The sequence below is a fragment of the Puntigrus tetrazona genome, chromosome 25, assembly GCF_018831695.1.
Source record: "Puntigrus tetrazona isolate hp1 chromosome 25, ASM1883169v1, whole genome shotgun sequence".
Classification (NCBI taxonomy): domain Eukaryota; kingdom Metazoa; phylum Chordata; class Actinopteri; order Cypriniformes; family Cyprinidae; genus Puntigrus; species Puntigrus tetrazona.
In genome coordinates, this window is record NC_056723.1 from 6,243,726 (window position 1) to 6,265,332 (window position 21,607).

Below are 21,607 nucleotides of genomic sequence, written 5' to 3' on the forward strand. Positions count from 1 at the left end.
AGAGAACAAATTATTATCGTTCCCTTGTTTTAGTAAGTCAATGGAACGAATGAATATATTGTGTGCTTGATTTTGTAAATTGAGAGCTCCATAAGAAACACTTCAGGACTTTCACAATCGGATTTGTTGAATTATACAGGATTTCCAGGAAATGTTTGTGTTGTTTTTCTTAATGTTCCTCCCAGAAACAAAGATGCCAAACTTCCTTATGATAGAAGAAAGCTGGCATGTTTACAGTTATGACGATGAGAGCTTATCAGTACCAACTAAACTCTGGAAGTATGTGAAAACTTTACATTTTGCAGCATGGAATCTTTAGAATATATCCAAGAGTTATACACTCCAGTATGTTTTTGTGGAAACATTTCCAAGCCTCTAAGACATGACATGCCTCAAAACAAAACATGATTGATTGCTTTACCTCTCAGTCAAATGGCTTCCTGGGTGGGTTTTGGCCATTCAAAGTAGACTGTATAAAGGTCTGGCTACGCGAGATTATCCAATGAGTGGCACTAAAAGATAAAGGCTCTACCATGTTTGAAAACAAGTTACTGTACCACTGACACTCAATCCTACCCTAAACCATTATTTCTGTGAAGTATGTAGCTTTTGTCGTATCTCTAAACCTAACAGATAGTGCTAACGAAAGCAAACGTCAGATAAAAATGCATTCACTGAAGTAACCATGTCATGTTGTCTTTTATTGTGAGTTCTGTTTCACAGGAATTGTTCACGAACGCTCCATATCGCAAGTGTACCAGGTGAGGTACTGAGCAAGTTTACTATATACATTAGATATGGCATTCTGTAGACATAGACAAAAGAGTTTTGCGTTTAGAAAATAGCGCAAGAAACAGCACAAACATAAGTCTTTACCAATCAATTTGCCCGATCATTTGTGTGAAAAGTTGGCATTTAGTGTTCATTTCAGCTAGGAACTGCAGTGAATTGTATGTTCAGGTACATACTGTAAATGTAGGAAGAAATACGTCTTTCTAACAAGCACAGGCTGCAATAAATGCATCTGTGGTGTGCCACGTGTTCTGCAAAAAAATGGATGAGCATCTTCGCTGTGCGTTGGCCAATCAGTGCCATGAATTCAAATTCCAACAGGGCTCAGCAGGAGAGGAGGCGTAAAATCGCAGCATTGAAAATGACGGTTTTCAGAAACCAGTCTGCAAATTTCCACCTCTGAGGTCATCCTGACCTGTCTGTGTCACAAAGCGAGCTATAAACAGCAAGCTAACATGAATAAGGCATCACGACCCTTTCATTTCATCTGTCGCGGAAGCCTTAAGCGCCTCGCAGTTTGTGTCCAATATCATCAGTATTTTCCCTTACCAAGGCCAAGAGTTTCCTACCTCCAGATCGCAGCGAGGGGCAGAGAAAGCGATCGTGAGCCTTGTGCGTGTTTTTACAGTGGTGGGAAGATGGAGATGAGTCATAAGAGCAGACATGACCGTGGCTAGAAATGTAAAGGAACCCATCTGGAGCATCTTATGATCACATATGCATATAAGTTGTTGAAATAGGAAGGATGAAAGAGCGTGTGATTGAGAAGCTCCCCAGGTCTGCTCGAAACCACGTGCCATGATTGAAAGCCCACCGACAGCACAGGGACACTTTTAAATGATTGATTGTGCCTCTAGACTAACAAGAGGACCTCGTCAGCGCTGCGTAAGCTTGGATTTGATTGACAGCTCCACCGGTGCCCCCACTTGTCTCCCACCCGTGACCACACCGATCATTACCTTCATGCTGTGAGTAGGCGGACTGGTTGCGCTCTGGAGAAGATGGAAGGTAGAAATCAGCATCTCACTTCTTCTAAGTAATGAATAAAGTCCACCTACCAGGTCCCCTCATGTTAGCACATGGGGCATCACTAGACTCGTTTTACTGCCCTAGAAAAACGCCACTGTGCCCCAGTAATAAATTATTAATAAATTCTTATGTCAATGAATATTTCAGCAATCAAGTTGTGTTTGTCTATGAGCTAAATCTAGGGATGCCAGGATTCCCCCGGGGGAATTTTACAGTCTCTACACTGGCAACCTATTAAGTTCAGTATCAGTTACAAAATATTATTACTAACACATAAGGCTCTTAACAGTGTAGCTCTTGCCTACCTAACTAGTCTTTTATCATTCTACAGTCCAGTCTTTCATTTTCTGTAAAGCTGCTTTGCAACAATTTGTATTGTGAATCTGAATTTAATTGAATTGTTTCAATCTACACTTTCTAGTATGGCTGAAGACCTTCCTTAGCTGGATGAGTTGCGCATAATTATGGTTGGAGCTAAAATCTGCATTAATGAACATGCCAAAACACTTTCAACACTTCATTTAAATAAATAAGTAAACAATGAAAATTAAAATAAAATACACTAATATCGACTGCATTACAAAATGCATTACTGTGTTATAAAACAATTGACTGCATTACAAACCATATAAAGTAGACTGGCTGCCAGGGTTGCCTGACCAACGACTGCCCTTTCAGCATCAAACACTTACATTCCATTGAACAAGGATCAAAACACGCTGATTATATCCCTTGTACATAAATACACATACACTAAACCTGGCAATGCAATCACCCTTGTTAGTGGCCACTGCAGAGATATGGCATGAATTTCAGCACAAGACATTCTTTTCAACCCACAGCTCCAGAAAGCAGAATGAAAAATTGCATTTCATAAACTCAATCTGCCCTGTTATTGCTTTATGGCATGTGCACTAAATCCTCTATTATGTGGATCTTAAGGTGGCACATAAATTCCATACATTACTGCGTGTTATTTTAGATTAGGGCATCTGCAATAACACATCCTCAGGGCTGTCAGAGACAACATGTTTCTCATTTCCCATATTTTATCAACACGCGGCTCAGACGCACCAGATTTAATTCTCCTGAATTGAGATACAGGCCCAATAATGTCTGTTCACATTATGTAAAGCATGTCTAAGTGATCGACATGGGAAAGATATGATTATGTTCAGAACATATCTAGGTCCCGATTCGACAGGAAAATAAAAAGTCTGAATCTAAATGCGGTCACAGCACAATCTGCACAGTTTCTTATGTAATATCGCCCATGGATTGGCCAGATTTGGTTACTAAGCCCATTTCTTTGTTCTTTCAAAATGGGCATCGTCTTTCTTCTCTTTCCTAACAGTCGTCTTATTGTCGGGTATTGGGTGGAGCTGTTTGGAGGGGGCTTTGGGAACCGAAGGGGGTTCCAGCTCTTTAAACTAGATTAAGCTGTACTCACGACACTCTCTGAAGACTCTGCAAACATGTGGGAATAACTGCCACAAACACCCAGTCACATAGACTTGAAAGGGTGCAGATTACATGAAAATAAAACGAGTGGAGTAAGGATTTGGGATTAGGGGACGTGTGAGCCGTTTGAGGGTTTGTTGATAAAAGCCGTCAGACTTTGTCAAACGGAGAACTTGATGTTTGTGCTACAGGCCAGATGTGTATGGGAAGTGTGCTTTTCTGTTGTTCTTCTGTGACTACCTCATGCTAAGTGGGCTTGGAGTGCATTTGAGCCAAGTGGCACATTTCATTCAGATCAAGTTAGCTGACATGGCCACCGGTATGTGATGTTGTGGACTGAAGGCTAAATATAACAGAAACACGTTACAATAGTATATCAAGGTGCAAAATTTATTTGTGTATAACAATGAATTTTTTTTTTTGACTGTAATATGCATTTTGAATGAGTCTTTTCTGACTCTAACTCTATTATTTAATTAAATATTTTTTGTAATGTTATTTACTCATAATAGTCATTATTACTCATCATAGTCATCAATAATAAAAATAATAATAAATAAACAAGCATGCATATATACAGATATACAGATAGATAGATAGATAGATAGATAGATAGATAGATAGATAGATAGATAGATAGATAGATAGATAGATAGATAGATAGATAGAACATATTCACTAGCTTAGGTCCTTTAAGTTGCTGAATTGCTATAAAACCCGATTCAAGAGCGGCTACTCAGTTCTCAACCTGGTCTTCATTCTCCTCTCCGAATGTGACGAGATAGAGCACAACACCGTGCCCTGTCAATAGAATTCGCCCAGAAATAACTTTATGAATAATGCAACACAGGGTCTGCCCTCTTCTTGCGCAAAGGCACCCAAGAGAGGGGGGCTTTGACTCTTCTCTTTCCCACCAGGGTGCACATACATACACACACACATATACCATACAAGACATACCTTTGGGACAGAACTCGACTCTGAAGCACACACAGAAGAGGGTCTACACCACCACTGCATGTAGTTCTCTCTACAAGCCCACAAGCACACGCTCTTCAATTATTCCACAGACAGCTGTGAAATCATCATGAGCCGCTCCGCCCCTGACGTCTCCTCGCTGAGCAGCTACACGAGGAACTGCTCGCTCTCCATCTTCCTAACTAATTCTGAAAGGTAGAAGCAGGGATGAGACGGGCAGGGAGCACATAAGGGTTCCGCCATCAAACCCTATGTGTTCTTCACCCGCTGATGGGAAATAAAGCATGCAGGCTTTCTGGCAGACGGGATCTTCTCATTTTGAGCAATTCAATTAGGTGGGATAGACAGATATGGGGTCGGACTTAAAGACATGATCCAGGGGCTCAGCTCTTTCTAAAGGGTATTCGGAATAAGTGGGGGGTGGTGCGTCTTTCAGCGAGGAGAATTAAGGAGACATGCTCAATCCCTGAACTCATCCACTCTCGAGAGATGATTGTTGAAATCTCTCATCTTTCTTTCTCGCAGTCTCTCGCTCTCGACAGACCTGCAATTAAAGCTTTGGAGCAAGAGACTCCATCAGCAAAGGCTTTAGAATTTAAGCTAGAAATGCCTAGCTCCTTACAAATGGTGACACAAAAGTCTGGCATTCAGAACAAATGTCAATCAACAATTGATGTCTTTGTTAGTTAGGGTGCGTTTGCGTCTGAAAGATTGTATTTATGAGCAGAACGGGCACCATAAAGTCATAATAAGAGTGGGAAACTCTCTTTGAACAGCACGTTTGTGAGTTGCATGCATATCACCAAGAAAATACGGCAGTACATAATTACATGCAGCAGTAAATTTGTTAAAATTACTAATTTTATTTATTTTTTTAGTTTATAATAAAACTATGTTAAGTGTGCAAATTATGTTTTAGTAAATTTAAGATAGTATTATAGTTTTATGATTTTAGCCAATTTTTTTATTTATTTCACTAAACGAACGGCTTCAAATATATTAAATTGAAATGATTGTTGTTACTTCATTTAATGTTTATTTGATATTGTTTCTTTATTGCATAATTGTACATAAAGGGTAGCACTTAACAATAAGGTTCATTAATTAGCATGAGTTAACTAGTTTAATTAATATAAACTAAAATTGTACAATACTTCTGCATCATTTATTCATCGTAATGTTTATTTTAACATTTACTAATGCATTATTAAAATAAAAAAAGTTTTGTTTGTTAACATATAAGGCACTGTGAACAAACGTGAACTAGCAGTGAACAAATCAATCAGTCATTTACTAACATTAACTAAAATTAATTAATACTGTAATAACGTATTATCCAGTGTTCACTCATGTTAGTTAATACATTAATGAAATCTTACTGTATAGTAGTACTGTATAAATGTGTGTATATATTTTTAACCCTAAAATTTTTCTGCATCATTGCCTGTGTTATTATATTGTTAACATTTCACTAAAATCAACTTCAAATACAGAGTTTTAACCCAGCAAATGGTTTCCCATTATTATCTCCACATCAGAGGTATGTGCATTATGTTTTCATGAACTTTCAGGTTGTTCGGTTTTCTGTTGCTACATGAGCACTCAGTTTTTCATAATATCATATTCTAAAAGATTCAGAATATAGCATTAACTATTTGACTGTGACTCGACAACAATGATAAAATTGACTACATGTGATTTTAACGCATCAGGCTAGGAAAAGCTTAGAAAAACAGACTGGTTTTTAAATGGCAGAACTGCTGTGGTGCAGATTAGAAATGTTGCTAAGCTATAATTGTTTAACGGAACAGACTTAATGCTATTTACCTTAAACCAGCTCAGACCAGCATTCATGTTTCAAAACATTTCAAAAGGGTTTGACGGTTTTTCTCAAAACAGTTGAGCGCAAACTTTCCTGCAATGATGCTGAAACAATTACTAAAAATATAACAGTTGACGGTAACCACCATTTGGTTACCAACATTCTTCAAAAATCTTCTTTTGCTCTCAACAGGGGAAAGAAACTGCAGGTTTGGAACAACTTCAGGTTGAGTAAATAATGGCCATTTTTTCATAGATAGTAATGTTATCTATGTTTTAAAATTATCTGTGAATTTTGAGAACTTCTAACCCATGAGGTCTGAACGTCTTGAGTCTGAATGATTGATTTCAACAGTCAGCTGTGAGATTTGTAAGCAACAAACGCACAGTTAATCAACTCACATAAACGCTATTTCTTCAAAGAAAAAACTTCCAACATGTGTGCCTTGAACACTTTCCAGCCTGGCAATATGGCAGAGATCTAACCAAATCAAACGCCATTTCCAAGCAAATGCAAATGTCTAAATGGTCCAGCGTTCCTACAGGAAATGCTGGAAGCTCTGATATACCACCGCACTGAATGTGTCATACACATCCACACTACCACTGGCGGCTGAAGATAAACCCAACCTATTTCCATAGTTATTAGTCTTCTTTTTACTCCTCGCCAATATTGCCAAATCAAATTTAACACTCCTCTTAATTGCTCAGACCTATCAGGGTATTAAATGTTCAGTCTTTTTAAACGTTCTATTACGTTTTATTCTTTGGGCTTGAAATATTTAAAAAGTCACTTAAATCAAATTCCAATTACCAATCTAAAACATCCCATTGGGTGACATGGTTGTAATTATTTAGGGAAAAGGAACAGTCGTGAGCTCTCCAAGTTTCCAAAGCAATTATGAATTAATTATAACAAGATATCCTCATAAATTAGTAATGAATATACGTGAACTACATCTCCTTTGTTGATGTTCTTTGCTCATATCAATTTTCAAGCTTTAATTATGGAAAATTATGGTCGTATAATTGCATGTTTTTACTTAAAGGCATGACCTGCCAATGCCATTTGTGCTTGACTGAAAAAAACAATACACTGGAGGTTTTAAAATGAGCCACCCTGCAATCCATGCTAACAATATAAAGACCTGAATAGAAAAGGAACTATGTGTAAAGCAATCTCCTTATTCTCTCTCTCTCTATTCGTAGGTGTCTTAGCTTGATGAAAGCTAGGCCAGACAGGAAAGTCTCTGATGTGTTGGAAAGAATACAAAGCAAGGTAATAAAACACTAGCATGAAAAAAAAGTGGGAAAAAGATCAATGATCCTTACGAAATCGCTACAAACACAAACTTCGATCTGAAGCCTGAGTCAAACTCAAAATTTCTTTCCCAATCTAATACTCTGTAACAGCCAAATAACATTGTTTTTAGAAAGGAAACACTTAACAGGAAATTCTAAGCTGCCCAGAGACACAGTTGTCAGCCAGTCCCAGGCGAAGAGCTGGATTTAGATGCCTTGCACATCCATTTTCAACATCTAAAATGATTCTTGGAACAAAACAGGTTACAACATTGAAAAAAATCGGTTTCAGGTAATTGCTTTTGAACTAATTTGCTCAGCGTGTTCAGAAGTGCTCAATCACTCAATATGGGTGAACACCATGATGTATATAAATAGTGTTATATATTAAATTATTAACTCAGGAACCATTTTATTTTTGTGGTGTGGTCGGCTACAAATACAACATAAAATTGGTAAATCTAAAAATATCAAATATGTCTGTAACATAAGCACATACCAAGTTGACATAATGTTTCGAAATATTGCGCATATAAAACTTGTGACCTTCAAGAAGACTTGAAGAATTTGATATGACCTGACTCTAAATAACTAAAAGAGCTAAATATTTTTTTCAAATAATCAAATATAATATAGATTCTAATACAGCCTTTATGAAGTATTGATTTGTGTAATCCGAGCGCAGGTAGCTTTAGGGAACTAGATTAAAAAAAGAAACTATTCTAGATCTATTTGAAAGTACTGTATAACCAACAGAAAATGGAATTTCACATTTACATTTTAAGAAAACTTAAAAGGGGTTAAATATCCATCCTAAAAACTGACATGCATTTATGTTGAACATTAGTACGATAATGGCAATGAATGTCAGACCTGACACATACCAGGCTGAAGAGGAACTCCTTGTTCCCTCTGCGGTTTGATGGTACTGTTTTACCATGTTTGCTAGATGCTGATACCAGCACCGTGGGCCGGTGGATGGCGGATGAAGGGAGTTTGACGGGGGTGGAGAGCTATTTATGAATGCGCAGGACATGCATCGGCTGTGCTCTCATTAAAACTCCTCTCACGGTGGAGGAGGAATACGGCCCACACCCTCTGCGAGGCTTTCCTCCACTGCAGTCTAGGCCAGAATTCACAAATGAAACACGACTGGAAGCGCTGATCCGGGATCAGGCTGCCACTTATCCCTTATTGCGGGGATAAGCAAATAAAACAATTTCAGAGCCGTCAAGCTATTAATATAAACTATGATTTCATAGTCGGCAACTTCTCCAAATCTTCAGTCAATCGCGTTGAGAACAGACGATGAAGAACGACTCTGCAGATGGAAAAAACAGATTTGCCATTAAAACCAGGTGCAGGAATGTTTCTCTCCTTTTCAGTTATAGGAAATTAAAAAATCTTTAGCGGCAGCTGGGTAATTAGGCCTGTAGATCTTGGATCTTGGCCACTCTCCACCGCTCGCCACAAACTGAATCTCATAAATGAGATCGCCAGGTCAGAGCACCTGTTAGGCAGATTGAAAACTTTTCATTATCAAAGAAAACAGATTGGCAACATCTTTTCAACAGCAGGACACCGGCCCGGACCACAAACACATATGTGGCCATGAAAATGACCGTTTGAATCATACCGAGATGATGATAATAGCCATGACTAGGAATCTTAATCGTTTTTCTTCTTGGTAAATGCAGGCACACAGCTAGCATAAATAATTCTTTTGTAAACAACTATGCTGTAAGCTAATTAATTAGCAGTGTTTGCTAACAAGCTTTACTATTTACTGTACATACTTTGGGTTATTATTACACTACGATTTTTGAGAGGTTGGGTGTTTATACTTTTCAAAGTGATCTGATTCTCAATTTTTCACTTTAATAGCATTAGTAGCATTTCAATGACAGAAAGGAGGAACTGTCTACAATAGTGTAGTTATGTATAAAGCAGAGCTCACATAGAAGTAACTTTCAAATTAAGCAGCTTTCTGTCGGTCAATTCATATGAACAACTTGAAACTATTGCAAAATCCTCATATGAAGTTTTCAAATGTGTGCATTCCAGTGCTATCTCACAACCAACTCGTCCGTATTTTACGAGGTGGCTAATTGGTATGACCTGTCTAAACCCCAGTGATGGGTAGGTTTACAGTTGGGGTTAGGTGTAGTTCATTTAAAAAATGTAAATATGTATGATTTGGCAAAAATCATATGAATTTTTATAATTGAGGCAACCGCCTCGTAAAATGTGGATGATTTGCTGTGAAATCAGGCTGATGGACACAGCTTTACACTAAATGAGGGAACTATCTAGAAATCTGAACATCACAACCTGCAAAAACAGCTTCCTAATGAGAGATGCATAACATGTTTATGCATAAAACCGGTTTTCAAAATTAAGCAATCCAGTTCATCTCAAATAAATTTTGTTTTAAAGACATTTCGATATTTTCAATTGGAAAAAGCAGATAAAATCAAATGAGTCAGATAAAGCAATCTAGAAACTGTCAAGCCTGATCAAACCCCTAGATCCACCCGAAATGCCCCAGCAATTATAAAAGTCAATAAATAATTGCACTTTAGCAATTTATGAGACCTAAACATCACAAAAGAAATTTATGATAACGTTTCCATTAACAATATCTGCTTACACAATCTTTTTACCAAGTTTTACAAATCTATCAAGCTATTTAATCCTACACAAACAATTGTTGTTTCAAAGATATTTCAATATTTTAACTGAAAAAAAAAATAGACAGACAAAGTACTTGTTAAAAGTCTTAAGGTACCTCGGAATATTTAAATGATGCAAATGAAATCTCCCTATTATCAAAAGTTTGCTATTTTCACAGCCCGCTTACAAGATTTACCACACTGTGGTTGGGTTACTTCACGTCTAGGAATAAGCCTGACGCACACTTGGCAGAGGAGGCAGTCAATTTGCACAAGTCCCACGACTTGGATCCCAAAACAAGTTTTCAAGACACCATCACAATGACCTTATAGAGGCTTGGATACTTGCAGTTGGAAAGTAGCATTTTATTACACAGAGAAAGGCCCAAGATAGGAGGCAAAATCCCACTTAGCCTTTCATCACAGAAAAGCTCCCCTGGAATCCTAAACAGGCCCCCAAAAAGACGAGGTACTCTCAGGAAACAGCGATACACGGCTAAGCCCAACCTGCATCTTCCTGGTGCAGGTGCCCTCTAAGACGCTCAATCCCATTTGTGACGCCCACTCTTGTTTTCCTATTGCTGTGGCTTCTGTGAATAGCAATGAGTATCACAAAGAACTAGGACCCTCTGGCAACACGGAAGCCCTTAGCTCTGTGCTTACAGCCTCCAATAAGGCCTCCTCGGCTTTACAGAGCATCAGTCAAAGTCAATATGTGGTGAGTCTGAATGCAAGGGTTTACCTGCTATAGACCCTACAGGTGTAAAGCTTAGTAGGGAGATTTACAATGTAGCAGAGGACGTAAGACAGAAAGACCTTTAGATGTGCTGCTTAATTGTTTTCATGAAAACCAAAATACATGTTTTCAAACAAATTTACATCTAGACTCACTGATCGGCATTTAAACAACCAATCCAAGGAGGTTTTTGCCATTTTTACAAAACATTCTCACGACCAATTAGTACTTAATTACTAGTTTTTTACTAATTGGTGGCTAATTCGTGCAAATTCGTAAGACCTCACTCGTACGATTTAGGCCCAATTAGGAAAAAAAATGGCATGCATTTGCTTCAAACAATATTATTAGCATCATTGATATAATCATTAAAAATTAATAATCGCCATCACAATTTCAAGGTTATGATTTTTATCATAATTGTGCAGCCCTAATCTAGTCTAGTATAAAAAAAAAAAAAAAAAAACTTTCAACTTTCAAAGATTTTGTAACCTAGAAAACTTTTTTTTCCAACTTGAAGTCAGAACGGAGTGATTACATAAAGACAAATAAATAAATGTGTGCTCTTGCTCTTGGAAGTTGTGTATAGCCAATCAGATTAGAGTTTACTAGACTGAGAAGGGACTGTGGGCGTCTGTGGGTGTGCGTCAGAGACTGATTCTGTCTTTCAACGCGGTCAAGTGTTATCCAGTGTGATCTCATCAATGAAATTGCATGTTACTATCTGATTTAAAGGGTCTGACATTTCTTATATCAAAAAAGAAAATGGAAAAGAGCAGATATATATAAGTCCTTTGCAAAAGCAAGCAGGCAGGCAGGCATGAAGAGCACATACCGTTAAAGACGCCGCTACTGCCTACCTGTGGACGTCTCTCAGCTCTCTAGCAGAGAAATAAACTGCTGCGGATCATCCACACTGTTCTACAGTCTATCAGGCGCTTCATTAGCCATGCAATGAATAAAAGATCAGCGGCAAGAAGGAGGGATAGAAAAAAAAATGAGAACGAGGACGGGAGAGCGTGAGGAAAAAGAAAATGAAAACGAAGGAAATCTAAAACAGCAGCGGACGAAATTACCTCCAACACGTCGATGATTGAAACCCAAAGCTCCCTTCCTCGTATTATCCTCCATCTATAACGGCGAATATTCTAGATTGGAATGTCACTGTCGCTGTTATTCCATTACTTTTGGCTCAATCAATAGTTTTCTATTGAATTAGGAAAAATCGCTGGGATGTGCTCGTGTTTCATTAGCTTTCATCATCGACGGTGGCTAAAAATTGCCTTGCTGGCACGCAAAAAGAGCTGCAAAAACTGTCCATTTACAATTTTCCTAGTTATAAAGAGACGGAAGTTTATTTTTATGTCTTCTAAAGAGGCAAGGCTTTATCATCTGCTGAAAGGAGAGAGGGCTCAATATTTTATCAGGGTCTATGACCACTACAAGACCTCTCCGGATGTCAGGACAATGGCATTATGACAAATCAGAGTTGCATCATGTAAAACCAACCAACTAACTGTGACAGGTAAAAACAGTTTTTGTTAATAAATAAAATAAAACAAAATAAAATACAAAATAAATAAAATAAATTTAAATAAAATAAATTTACACAAAATAAATTTAAATAAAAATACATTAGAATAAAAACTAACAAGATAAAATAAAATCCTTACAACAACAGTCACATGACCTGGTTACCCAAAATATCTACAAACCTACGTTAAACGGTCATGTGACCTTGAGATCTCCGGCTGTCATTCTTACAACTGAGTGCATTCAGCTAAATTTAGGGAGCGATTCCCCATCAAACACGCAAACAGAAGTGTTCTCAGTGTGGGGTCTGACAAAGCGCTGTGTAACTTATTTGTAGAAGCAGCAGGAGGGGGGTGGCATGCACATATTTTTGCACCACACTGTTTCGATGCAACAGCGGCCATCATTTTGCCTCAACTTCCTACTGTTATTTAGTGTCACGTATAGCCAGCAGCTACAGCAGTCTGGTGAATATACTGATAAACTTGCTCTTGTCGCATGCCTTTGTTTAATACAATAACAACAGCAAATGATCATCATCACATTATGGCTACGTCTTAGGCACTAAATGTACAAAGGTGATTCATGTTTGACTACCATGATGTAGTCTTGAGCTGATTCAGATTGATATGATAGTAGTAGTAGTAGTAGTAGTATACATTTTTATTATTATTATTATTATTATTAGTGTTGATATTTATATTCATTCATTTATTATTAATAATAAACTATTTTAAAATGATGTTGTTAATATTATATTATAATATTAGAGTATATTTATTCATATTTATATTGATTAAATAACAACTTCATTCCTAATGCTACTACTACTAATACTAATACTACTAATTTTATATTATATATTATTATTAATAGTATTAATAGTAGTAAAATATCTTTATGTGTTTTTATAAAATCATATTTACTATTTATATTCTTCTTTTTCTACTACTACTACTACTACTACTGTAATATAATAATAATAATAATAATAATAATAATAATAATAATAATAATAATGGCATTACCTTACAATATTATATTACTAATATATTATTAATATTATTGATGATAATAATACTTTTATGAAACAATACTGCTGTTACTTTACTAGTATTACTCTAATATTAATAGACTATTATTACTACTTTACTGATGTTACAATAATAATAATAATCTTACTCTACATAAGGATAATGTTATTATATTAAAATATTAACAATCATTTACTTGTTGTTGTTGATGCTTTTTTAAATTTAAGTTACTACTACTAAGAAAAGTATTTATTATACTTATGATAATTTGCATATTTATTATTTATGCTACTTACTACTACTACAACATACATACATGTATTCTTTTATTGTCTTTTATCTTTTATCTATTATTGTTAATGTATATGATAACCTTTTTCTTCATTTAAGATACAAATACAACTAATAAAATGACCTGCATTCGTAAATAAGAGTATGTATGTATGTATGCATGTAAGATCAGCAGCAAGGAGGAGGGATATAAAAAAATAAATATAAAATCTATGTATCTATGTATGCATGTATGTATGCGGTTCTGCATGTCAAATACCAACACAGCTCCTCTGGTGTGACTTAATATGCGGATCCATACACCAGATCTCCTACTTCGTAAACATGTCCACCTCTGGACAAATTCCATCAACCCCACATAACCAAAACGGCGCATTTCAATGTTACGGAAAGAATCTCCGATCGATAACACGCGGCCCCATTTCAATGACACGCCGGGATTATTTATGACCGAAGGCAGCCACCCAATACAACACGTGAAATGGAAAAAAACGAACGAAGCCATTATTGGGAAAGTCTTCTGATTAACGTAGCGCAGCGAGACCTTGACTGTGTCACACTTTCATATCTGCATCCACTCCGTGAGGGTCTTTGAGGTTGGCCTGCTCTATATTGATCTTTCTGCCATTATGGTTATCATAAAAAGGGCCTCCAGACATATTATGAACATCGGGGGTCAAACAAATGGACGCTTCCCATTACTGTACTCGGGACAGTAGCGGGTCAGTCCATGCCAGGGCGCCCCGAGACCAGTCACATGCTCCTTTAAAATCCATAATTTGCACATTAGCAAGAGCTTTGCATTCTTTCGGCTGTTTTAACGGCTTGTTAAAAGCCCGTGGTGTCTGAAATATTATCGAAAATGATAATGTACGTGACATGCTCATTCATGCGTGAGCTCATGTCACCAATATCATGGAGTAATGATAAACAAAAAGCTTTTTAAGCTCTCAAGGTCAAAGGGAAAGTCGCAAAAGGGCTTTTAATGATACTAATATGCGCTGGTTTTCTAGGTTAAGAATGCCAGACAACCATTTCTGAAAAACGCAGACGAGTTTTCTTTTGATCCCACACCTAAGGCTCTCAGAATTGTCAAATTGCACCTGTGCTTCTGTAAATAAAACAGGGACTTTACTTAGACTTCACAAGGTCTGTAACTAGTAAACAAGCGCAAAAGCTCTCCTTTTGTCTTTGAAAAGGCCTTTAAGCCAATAATCCTGTCTTCCAAATAGTTTTCAAACAGAAGTAGTTTTGTTATGCATGAGGTCAGCTTGATTTTCTCGCAAAGAAGACGGAGCTAACAATTACTAAACCTAAAGCAGAGGCAGAGAGGAGCAGCGCTGATGTTATTGGATTTTATATGCTTTTTCGAAGTAGGTTTGCTTCTGGTTGTTAAACCATGTAAAATGAGACTCAGGTAATTAGGATAAAATAAATAGGATAGCTCGTTTTTAAGTCAATGGATGCTTTCCTTAAAGCCTCCCTCGTGCTTTTCTTAACCTTTAATGTTCGGTTGGGAATGACTCTACATCCTGTATGTTTTGGGTCTGTTTTAAATTAAAAGCTTTTTTTATGACGCCTTCTAATATTGTCATTTTCTGTGAAATTCAAGATGTTTCAGGATATTAAGGGTGTTCACCTTTTTATTAATAAATTTAAAACACAAAATAGTTTAAGTTGTCTGTATTTTCTGATGTTAACCCTTTTGTAAATAAATACAAGAAAAATAATGAAAATAATCTAGAATTTTTCTTCAAACTCAAGATACTACTAACCCTTTCATAATGCTCAATTTAATGCTCAATGCGAAATGCACATTACCGAAAAATATATATAAACACTGACGAAAAGAATCTACATAATAAAATAAATTTAGAACTGTACCTAAATTCAAACTGAAGGCATTACTAACACTTTTAGAGATAAATAGACTGATAATGTAATTTTCTGTTAAATTTAAGATATTTAATATCGGATATTAAGGGATTTAACCCTTGTATAAATAAACTAAAAACAGTTGAATGTAATCTATATATTGAAATAAATCTATAATTTTCTATTTTTAATACTATCCCTGTTATAAATCTATATATTAAAAATATATATATATATATATATATATATATATATATATATATATAATAAGATAGATGGCCTTTGCCACAGCAAGCAGTACAACCAGGAATAAGACAAAAAAATATATAGTGATGCAAATGAGATCCTATCGCGTTTCCTTAGATACGCCGCTCCGATAGCAACCCTCCTCACCTCTCTCAGCCTCTCCCAGCACAACATATGCCATGGATGATTTCACAGCTTTCTAACATGGTTTCCAGCAGCCCCGGCCAGACAGACTGTGCTGAAATTAGCTGGCCTCGCACTTAAGCACACCTGCCAGCACAAAAGACGCCTTAGGAGTCACAGATCATCAAGCAATACCCAACCAAAAACCCAATCTACAAACGCTTAGTCAACATTTTACCTAGTTAAGCAGGAACAAACTCCCCCAACCCCGGTTCCTGCTCAAGAAAAAAAGTTTGATCGTCACATAAGGAGTGTAATTATAGATCCATTTGTGCCCTGAAGCTATTGTTTGATTACCTGAAAGCAGCAATCAAGCAGGCAGGCGGGCAAAGGAAAATGAAAAAAAAAAATCCTTCTTACGCACAATGACGAGCACAACACATCAGTATACAGTAGACGACGTTTGAATTTCCATTAAAATGTTCTACAATGAGCGACCTATTTTTTTTTTTCATTTTTTCCATCTGTCAGTAGGTACGTGACACCGCTGATGGCTTTTATAGGTGCCGATTTGCAACGGCCGCTTTACTTTGAAAACGCTTTTTGAAAGCTCCGGTGTAATTGAGCTTCGGGGATCTTTCCAAAGTAGCGCCATTTAGATTCCAGGGAGTCGTTTTCAACTAGGCCTATCCGAAACTGTTGCTAATCCACTCTTTTTAATTACACATGAAATTAGGCTCTCAGACGACCGTCAGAGACCCCCGGGATGGCTGAATGGAGACTGCATGGTCAATCAACAATAGTAAGCGACTTGTTTGTTCAGAGAGAGAGTCCAATGTTGTATGTGCCACAAATAAGCAAATGTATATTTAGTGTGTATATATATATATATATATATATATATATATATATATATATATATATATATATATGTGTACATTTTCTCAAATTTAAGATACTGACCGTTTTGTAAATAAATAAATACCTTAATTTAATTGTATTAAATAAATTAATGCTTTTAATTGAAGTTTACCATTTTACTGATAATTAACCCTTTAATAAATAGATACATACAAAGATAAATACAAATGTAAATAATTTAAATAATAATAATAATAGTAATGTTTAAATAATTCATTAACCTTTCATAAATAAATTAATACAATTCCTTTAACCTATGTAGATAAAATAAAAAATATAAATATTACATATGTGTGTGTGTGTGAGTGTGTGTGTGTGTGTGTGTGTGTGTGTGTGTGTGTCACACATACACACATACAAACTTATATTTTTTAATCTACAATCAGATAATATATAATCTTCTACCAATATCAAGTTGTCAATATCAATACCTTTGTAAGTCGGCAGTAGCATACTGCACAACATACTTATTAAATATCTGATAAAATAAAGAAATCTGATAGAATAATAAATAAATAAATATTCATATTCTTTCATAGTGAGCATTTTGTTTTTGTTGTTACATATAGAGTTAAGTAAGAGGGATCTGGTATGCTGTTCATATTCAGGCCATGCATTATGACATTCCATTAGCAAAATAAAAGAATAGTGCTGCTAATACAGAAATACCATTATTGAGAGTACAAAAAAAAGACAATTAGTGTAATGGATAGGCTTGATGAAAACAAATGAGCAACACTAAGGGTACTCGATTACTCTGATGCACAACAAAAAGAAGACTACAACGAAGCTGGGGAACGACCGTAGATTGGAAAAGCTGCAAGCATCACAAATTGTACTTTGAGTTATTCTCAATCGAAAATGTGCAAAACTGCAAAAATGGATTGACCTCAACCACTTGTGATGCCAATAAATACTATTTCACATTAGTTATATTATACAGTGGCTCAAAAAAAAAAAAATAAAAAATCACATGGTATCTACTGCAAAGTGTTTTTCTCAAGACCAATTTTTGTGTTAGCTTTTATGGAAAAGTGTGCTTGTTTTATCTTTTAATGCAACTTGATTATATATAATGGGGCGACCTAACATAGACCTAAAGCTACCATCTCCACCCCCTGATCTCTGACCCCACCCACCTCCACCCCCTGGATGTCGATCCAGCCACGCCCCCTGGATCTTTTGTTCTGCAGTTAACATGCTACTGCAATACTTTGGAGGGCCACTGTAAATCTAAACAGCAGTAATATTCTAAACAACGCTTGATGCTTAATTATACACATTCATTTAGACGCTGCTAAATGAAAAAGCTTCTGTAATAATGCTATGATAGCGCAACAAAAGAAATTAACTTCTGTTTAAGCTGTAGTCCCACTATGCAAGGAAACTGTATTGTTTTGCATACTGTATAATTCAATTATTTAAAGGAGTGAAAAAAATCACGGCCGTAATACTACATATAAGCGCCGTTTAATAAAATGACAGTGAAGATATTTACATTGCTGCAGTCTTTTGAAATTTCATCAAAGAATTCTGGAAAAAGTGTATCATAGAATATTAGAATGATTTCTGAAGGATCGACACTGAAGGCGGGAGTAACGCCTACTGGAAAAACAGCATTGCCAACACATTAATAAATTACTATATATAATAAATTATTTAAATTCAAAAAAAAATTCACAATATTACTTATTTTAAATAAATGCAGCCTTGGTGAGCATAAGAAACTTATTTTGAGAAATAAACCATATATCTTACTGACCCCAAACTTTTCGACCCCAAACGATCCATTCATATCACACTACTGTATATGGGGCAAGTTGTCACACCAGGAACCTGCATTTAAATAGCAGAGTATAATGGGCAACTTGGAAATTGGAAAATTGCTTTCAAAACTGACATTGCTCTGACACGACATTTATGTTCAAATGTTTCTGTTGACTGGATGTACCGCTGACCAGAAGACAACTTCCCCATGTGACAACTTGCCCCGCTCTCCTCTAAATGGCCTCCAAGGTTTGGCCTCTAATGGTAACACTGAAGCTAGTTGGCCTGAAGGAGGAGAATCGCCATCGTTTGTAAATTGGTCAAGGTCGAGCGAATACAATAGAAGTGGGTTGATGACTCGTCTGGGAATGCCGACTAAAAATGTAGACCTCTTTTTCAGGAAAACTCTCAATTCTGCTCCTGAAGTACCCCACATCACATACTGGCTGCCTGCCTTTTCATTTATTTCGCAAACTCATTAGCAGAGGCTCCGGGATTGGGTGTCAAATAAGAGAAACACCCAAAACGGGCAACACAGGACAGGGATTGTGCCAAAAACTGGCCGAGTTACAGGAGCTGTCCAGCGTCAGACGGTGCTGAAATCTCCACAACTGCTGCACAGAACGAAATCTTTAAAGCAAACAACTAGTCAAATGCAAATAAGCGAGAAAGGACCTGTACACTTTAGAGACAAGCTTCCTGATCAGCGCACTCTGGATTTTCAGTTTAGGTGCTGGAAAAGGTTACCACTATCCCCTCTAGTGGCCTTAGAAAGTGACTGGAGACAGGGCTGTGAAAATGTCTCCCTGTTGAGCTCATACATCAGTTTGCATGCACTATTATGCAGTTTCCTTGATAGAATGCGATGGGAAAAAGTGAATCCGTCACAAAGCGCTTTAGAGTTGTCATGGCATCCCTTTGTAGGCAATTCCCAACAAAGAATCAATCATGAATTGGGTTTTTGTTCACCAAAACGTACTCTTTTGTTCTCACTGCTGCGGTGGCACTGACATTATTCAACGGGAACACAATCTGCCTCGATTTTTACACATTTGTAGCTTCAATTATTGATATTATGTAATGAAAACAGATCAAGAGTGACGGTGTGTCCAGTGTTGAACCACAAGATGGCCCATATGAGGAAAACTTTGAGAGAGAGAAGGAACTGATGTCTTAATATGTCAAAACTAATAGCTTTTGCAATTCATGTCGTTATTTGGCATCCAAAGCCGGCTGAAGACAACAACGTTAATGTTTCCTTTGCTCCAGGCGTTATTATTTAGTTGCTCAGATCAGCTGAGGGCCATTACGCAGCTCTCGTATTTATCCTAAAACCATCAGAGACCATCAAAAACACCATCATATAGCTATTACAACATTAATGTTTCTGTCTCGTTTTACTTATTCGACTTTAACCTTCTAAGAGAAGCCAAACACTGGAACATCAGCCCATAAATGAGATGTGACTTCAAAATCTCCACGCACTTGTTAATAATATAGGCTGGCATGTGACTTTAAACTCACGCAAAGCTTTTTTCTCCCTCTATCTCTCTCTCGCTCTCTTTAATAGCACAATGCACCTTTGACGAAGCTCACGAATGTGACAAAATTCCTTTTGGGATTCCTGTCTTGAATACAAAGCAGCTTCTATAAAGACTCCTCTCTGTGAAGCCAAAAAATCAGATGCATTTAAACTCAAATGTCGTGATTAACTGTCCCCAATCATGTTTTTTTTTTATACACTGATTAAGTACTTTGTGTATATGGAGTAATCTGCGTCTTTTTATTCTTGATTTGATATGGACATTCAATTGCAATCCAACAGTATGACATTTTCTATCTATTTAAGATCATTTTTAGCTACTGGCCATCATTAAAACCCTTCTAATCATCCCACACACCAACACAAAGCCCGGAGTGAGTGGGAGGCTGAGAGTTGATCTCAATGCACACATGGACTCAACATGTGATGGACACTTGTGCGCTTGACTTACATGGAGGAGATGTTCTCAAACAGGTCCGGGAGGCTGTTAGTGGTATTCCCATCGCTCACGGTGTCCTGTAGTGCCAGGAGGGGAAAGAAATTCCCTTGGTAAGACTCATTGCAAAAGATGCTCGCGGTAGAACAACGGCAGGTCGGTGGGCAGTCCAGCATGGAGCTCATATAATCTTGGAAGATGCTGAGGAGAAACAGGATCCTCCACCAGCAAACGCGGGGTGGGATGGAGAATAAATCCATGTTTTCAGGTGCTTCCCTCAATGTTTTAGCTCCTCACTAATGTTCAACGGCAACGGGTATCCGTACGGAGATGCGAGAGCGCGCGCGGGTGCGTGGATGAGAGTGAAGGTATGTCAGATCAATGAGATCGCAGTAATGTCCCCAAGAAAAGAGGGGTGAAATACTCCGTCAATGTAGAAAGGGCTCAAAAATAAGCGGTCCCAGGCTGTCCTCCTCTCCGGGCTGCATGGTACAAGCTTCACCGTCACCTCGGTGCTGTTTGTCGCGCAGTTCCAGGTTGTTGGAGCTCCGGCTTGAAGACTAGAGCGTCAGAGCGCAGTCTAGTGAGAGAAAGAGAGAGAGAGAGAGAGAGAGAGAGAGAGAGAGAGAGAGAGAGAGAGAGGGAGAGAGAGAGGGAGAGAGGTCCATGCTCCGAGCATCAAGTCCCACCTACTGGGCAGATTAAAAACTGACGCACCTGCAGAACGGCAAACGCGATCAAATCTGCCCTGGAAAATAACGCACTCTGCAACAGGCAAAAACACTGCCTCCAAACTCTAGTTATCTACCAGTGCTCTACTAAGCAGCGAGCACAATGTATAACCATTATGTAACGAATACGGACGTTTAAGATGACAAACAAAAGGTGAGGGGAAAAGTTATTAAGCTCTAGTAATTTTTTAAAACCAAAACTGTTTCTTTAAAATAAATATATATAGGGCGTAAGGACCCTGGACCACAAAACCAATCATAAGTAGCAAGGATGTGAAGAAGAACTACCTTACATGTATCAAAGCGTTTTGATTAG

At 37.3% G+C, this 21,607-nt stretch overlaps 1 protein-coding gene across 2 annotated transcripts in view; it reads right to left on the reverse strand.

The window, feature by feature from the left end:
• The window catches only part of ntrk3a (neurotrophic tyrosine kinase, receptor, type 3a), a 184,417-nt gene extending 163,292 nt beyond the window's left edge, over positions 1 to 21,125 (reverse strand). For both annotated transcript variants that reach the window (XM_043228369.1, XM_043228368.1), the window contains exon 1: positions 20,576 to 21,125. In XM_043228369.1, the coding sequence (XP_043084304.1) occupies positions 20,576 to 20,820 (245 nt within the window). In that variant the 5' untranslated portion in view covers positions 20,821 to 21,125. The remainder of the gene's footprint in view (positions 1 to 20,575) is intronic.
• Positions 21,126 to 21,607: the final 482 nt, after the last annotated feature.